This window comes from Parasteatoda tepidariorum, chromosome 4, assembly GCF_043381705.1.
Source record: "Parasteatoda tepidariorum isolate YZ-2023 chromosome 4, CAS_Ptep_4.0, whole genome shotgun sequence".
NCBI classification, from domain to species: domain Eukaryota; kingdom Metazoa; phylum Arthropoda; class Arachnida; order Araneae; family Theridiidae; genus Parasteatoda; species Parasteatoda tepidariorum.
This window is the reverse complement of record NC_092207.1, coordinates 42,909,773-42,913,361: the sequence shown is the minus strand read 5'-3', so window position 1 is coordinate 42,913,361 and position 3,589 is coordinate 42,909,773. Positions and strand designations below refer to the sequence as shown.

General features: G+C 27.8%; 1 protein-coding gene across 1 annotated transcript; it reads right to left on the bottom strand.

Moving 5' to 3' along the window:
* Positions 1 to 1,721: 1,721 nt before the first annotated feature.
* Positions 1,722 to 3,393, bottom strand: LOC107444561 (zinc finger protein 227). Its single transcript, XM_016058725.4, has one exon. The coding sequence runs from the start codon at positions 3,085 to 3,087 to the stop codon at positions 2,017 to 2,019; it is 1,071 nt and encodes a 356-aa protein (XP_015914211.1). The 5' UTR covers positions 3,088 to 3,393; the 3' UTR covers positions 1,722 to 2,016.
* Between the last annotated feature and the right edge of the window lie 196 nt (positions 3,394 to 3,589).

Here is a 3,589-nt window from a genome sequence, read left to right as displayed (position 1 = left end):
ATTTAAGTTTAGAGAATTTTTCAGCATCAACTCAATTGATTTTTTTCCAGTTTAAGTAATCGTTAAAATGAATATTTAAAAATATAAACACAGACAAATCTAGCTATTAAAATACCCCTGCAAAAGTACTAATCACAAAATTTTATTACTTTACAATTTTGAGAAAAAAAATCATAAAAATTTTTAAACTCTTCTTCTTTTAATCTAATTAAATGTCATTATTTTACACCTTTTATAGGTAGTGAAAACAATATTCTATCATTAAAAGTTTATGATCAAAGAAACATTGAGAAAACAGAAAAGTCTAATGTTTATCCCACGGTAGCAAAGAAAGAGGCCATTTAAGAATAAAAATCATAAAATGAAATTGATTTATGGTCTTTCCTTAAGAATGTTTTTTTTTTATATTGTTCCAATTTTCAAAGGATTTCATCTGTATTTTTCCAGACACAAAGAAATTTATTTTAAAATCCCTTAAATCAGTAGTTAAAACATTTATTTGTCATAAATCAGCCTTCTCTGCCCTTATTAAGTCAATTATGACTAAACATGTTTAATCTCACAGAAAATTGCCTGGTCGACATTATTATTTTATATATTAATAAAATTTCATACTTAAAAAGAGATTTTTCTGCAGAGGGGCTAGGTCTCTATTAATCATATCAGTGTTTAATAAAGACTTTCATTAAGTAGAGCATTGTTAAACAGACACTTAGCTGTATAGATATATACATAAAATATCAAGTTCTGTTTCAACTCTTAATACAAATAATGTACCTACTAAACTCAAAATCTTGTTGAATAGAACCCGAAGTTGTAACAATATACTCAATATTTTTTTCAGTGTTGCCCCTAGGAATAAAAAAGAGCAGGGTGCTTCTGCACAGAAAAGGGCATTCCCTCAGCACCGTAAAAATTCATCAAATGTGTAATATTATGCAATAACTGCATTGATCCTTAATAATTTTTTATGTGTATTTCAAAAAGTAATATTCACTCATTATCAAAATAGGAGAAAAATTTGTAGTTTATAAAAAAAATTTAAGACATCCAAAAAGACAATCACTGCACAAAATTCTTTAAAAAAGTAACCTATAAATTATGAAACATTGAACACTTAAAGGTGCATTTATTTTTTAAAAAAGGTATTCATTTAAAAAATATTAAAATTAGAAATCACTTAAAAATTCATTAATACACCCCACCTCCCGAAAATGAGAAATTTAAGCAGTTGATATACCAAAACAAATATTTGTAATTATAAACAGAATTAAACCTATAAAGACAGATAATTTTATCAATGTGTAATCATTATTTTAAGAGTGACTTAATTTCTTAAAAAATGGAATATGAATAAATAGGTACAGTTTTTAAGGGATGGCGGCTTATTTTTACAAAAAAGGCAAAGAGGGAGCTTCAAAGGGCTGGCCCTAAAAACACTTAGGGCAAATATTGTTTTTTTAAAAAAAGGCTTACTAACATTTTTTTATTTGTATAAAATTGTAAGAAAAAAAAAATTATCCGAAGTCTCTAATGAAAATATTTTCCCATTTTATGAACTATCTTGTCGCTTTGAAGTGCAAAATTTCTTATTGTAATTCTGTCCATTCCTCGAAAAAGAGAAGATAAAAAAAAAAAGAAAAGAAAATGGTACAAAATTATAAGAGTTAAAACATTATAAGGTTAAATATTTTTTAAGGTAATAAAAACGAAAGTAATAATTTAAGATTTTTAAGTTTTTATTCAACATGCACAATAACAGGCATTAAACAAATACAATAATTTTAAAGTCATTATAATTTAGATTAAAAAAACAACACCAATTCACAAATTTTACAATTCAATAATTCGTTTAATGTATGATTTTCAATATAAATAATTGACTAACATGAAAAAATACTGATTATATAATTTAGTAAATGAAATATTTGCAGTATTTAATAATTGAAAGCACAACTGGAAATTTTTTCTAAAACTCAAATCAATATTTACATAGTATAACTGGTATCTACATTATTAATTATCTACAACATTTTCAGAAAAGTAATTTTTAAGATGAACAAGCTCATGTTTCTCTAATTTATCTTCTCTAAGAAATTTTTTAGGACAATTCAAACAATAATGATATTTCTTCTCTTTCATATGAGTAGCATAATGCCTCCTAAGATTACTCTTTTGAGTAAAACCCCTAGAACAAATGTCACACACATGCTTTTCCCCAGTATGTATCAACCGATGAATTTGGAAAGTGTAATTATCAGCATAGCTTTTACCACAAATATCACAAACACATTTTTTTGTCGCGAAATGCAATCCATAATGCCTTTTTAAGTTGGACTTTTGTGTAAAACCTTGGAAGCAAACATCACAAATATATTTTTCCCCAGTATGGATAGCTAAATGAGTTTCTAACGTACATTTATCAGTAAATCGCTTTCCACAAACATTACAGCCATGAGGCCTATATGCTGAATGATTTGTATAATGCCGTTTCAAATTAGATTTTTGGGTGAATTCTCGAAAACATATATCACAAACATGCTTCTCTCCTTGATGAATCTGCTTGTGCATTTGGAATGTATATTTGTCAGCAAAGCCTTTATTGCATACTTCACAGACAAAAGGTTTTTCTGCACTATGAATTAACCTATGTCGTTGTAGATTGCTCTTATTAGCAAATCCTTTTAAGCATACTTCACAAATAAAAGGTTTTACTCCAGAATGGAGTAAATAATGCTCTTGAAATTTTTCTTCCGTTGCAAAACCTTTTTCACACACTTCGCATATTAATGTTTTTTCACGCACATTTTTGTTTTCTTTGGAACAAGTGGGAATATGGTCAGTATTACCTTTAGTGCCATTAAATGCTTGTATGGCTGCTGAATGCATAAGATAATGCTCTTGGAACTTATCTTCATTTGCAAAACATTTCTCACACATATCACATACAAAGGGTTTTTTACGGATAGCTCTCATCTGCCTTGAACAACTAGGCATATCATCTATATTTTCTTCCTTGACTATAATATCTCCCGGACCAACGACTTCTACAGCTACCTCTAAGCACATTTCTTGGGGTATAGACATGTTTACTTATTATTTTGCACACTTACAATTAATAATTTCTTAATTTTTTTATAAATCATGCACGCATACCATGCAAACGTTAAACCTGAAACGTTTCTCTGGATATAGTTTGTGTTTCGTAAACTCATAAAAAAATAGTGATTAACGGCAATTCAATTAGACAGTAAATTAAACTTGAAAAAAAGAGGGAATAAAAACAAACTTTTAACTTCAGTTCAATTTCAACAATACACACCTGATTTCAATTCAGTTCTTTCCACAAAAAACGCCATTAAATGCTTGAAGAGCAGTTTAGTTGTACTAGCCTCAACCTGTTTTGCAAATATTTTGCAAAATCAGTTAGATTGAAATACTTTCGTAAGCTCTAGAAGATAGTTTATATCTAAATAAAATTAAACTTGATTAACAATATCATGAATAAAAAATTCTGAGAATTGGTTTGCGCGGTTTTTTAATTGGTTCGCAAAATCATGAAAAACTTAAACAATACTTAACTGTACTC

Coding starts and splice junctions, on each gene's coding strand:
- LOC107444561 (XM_016058725.4), bottom strand. CDS start 3,087: ATGTCTATACCCCAAGAAATGTGCTTAGAGGTAGCTGTAGAAGTCGTT.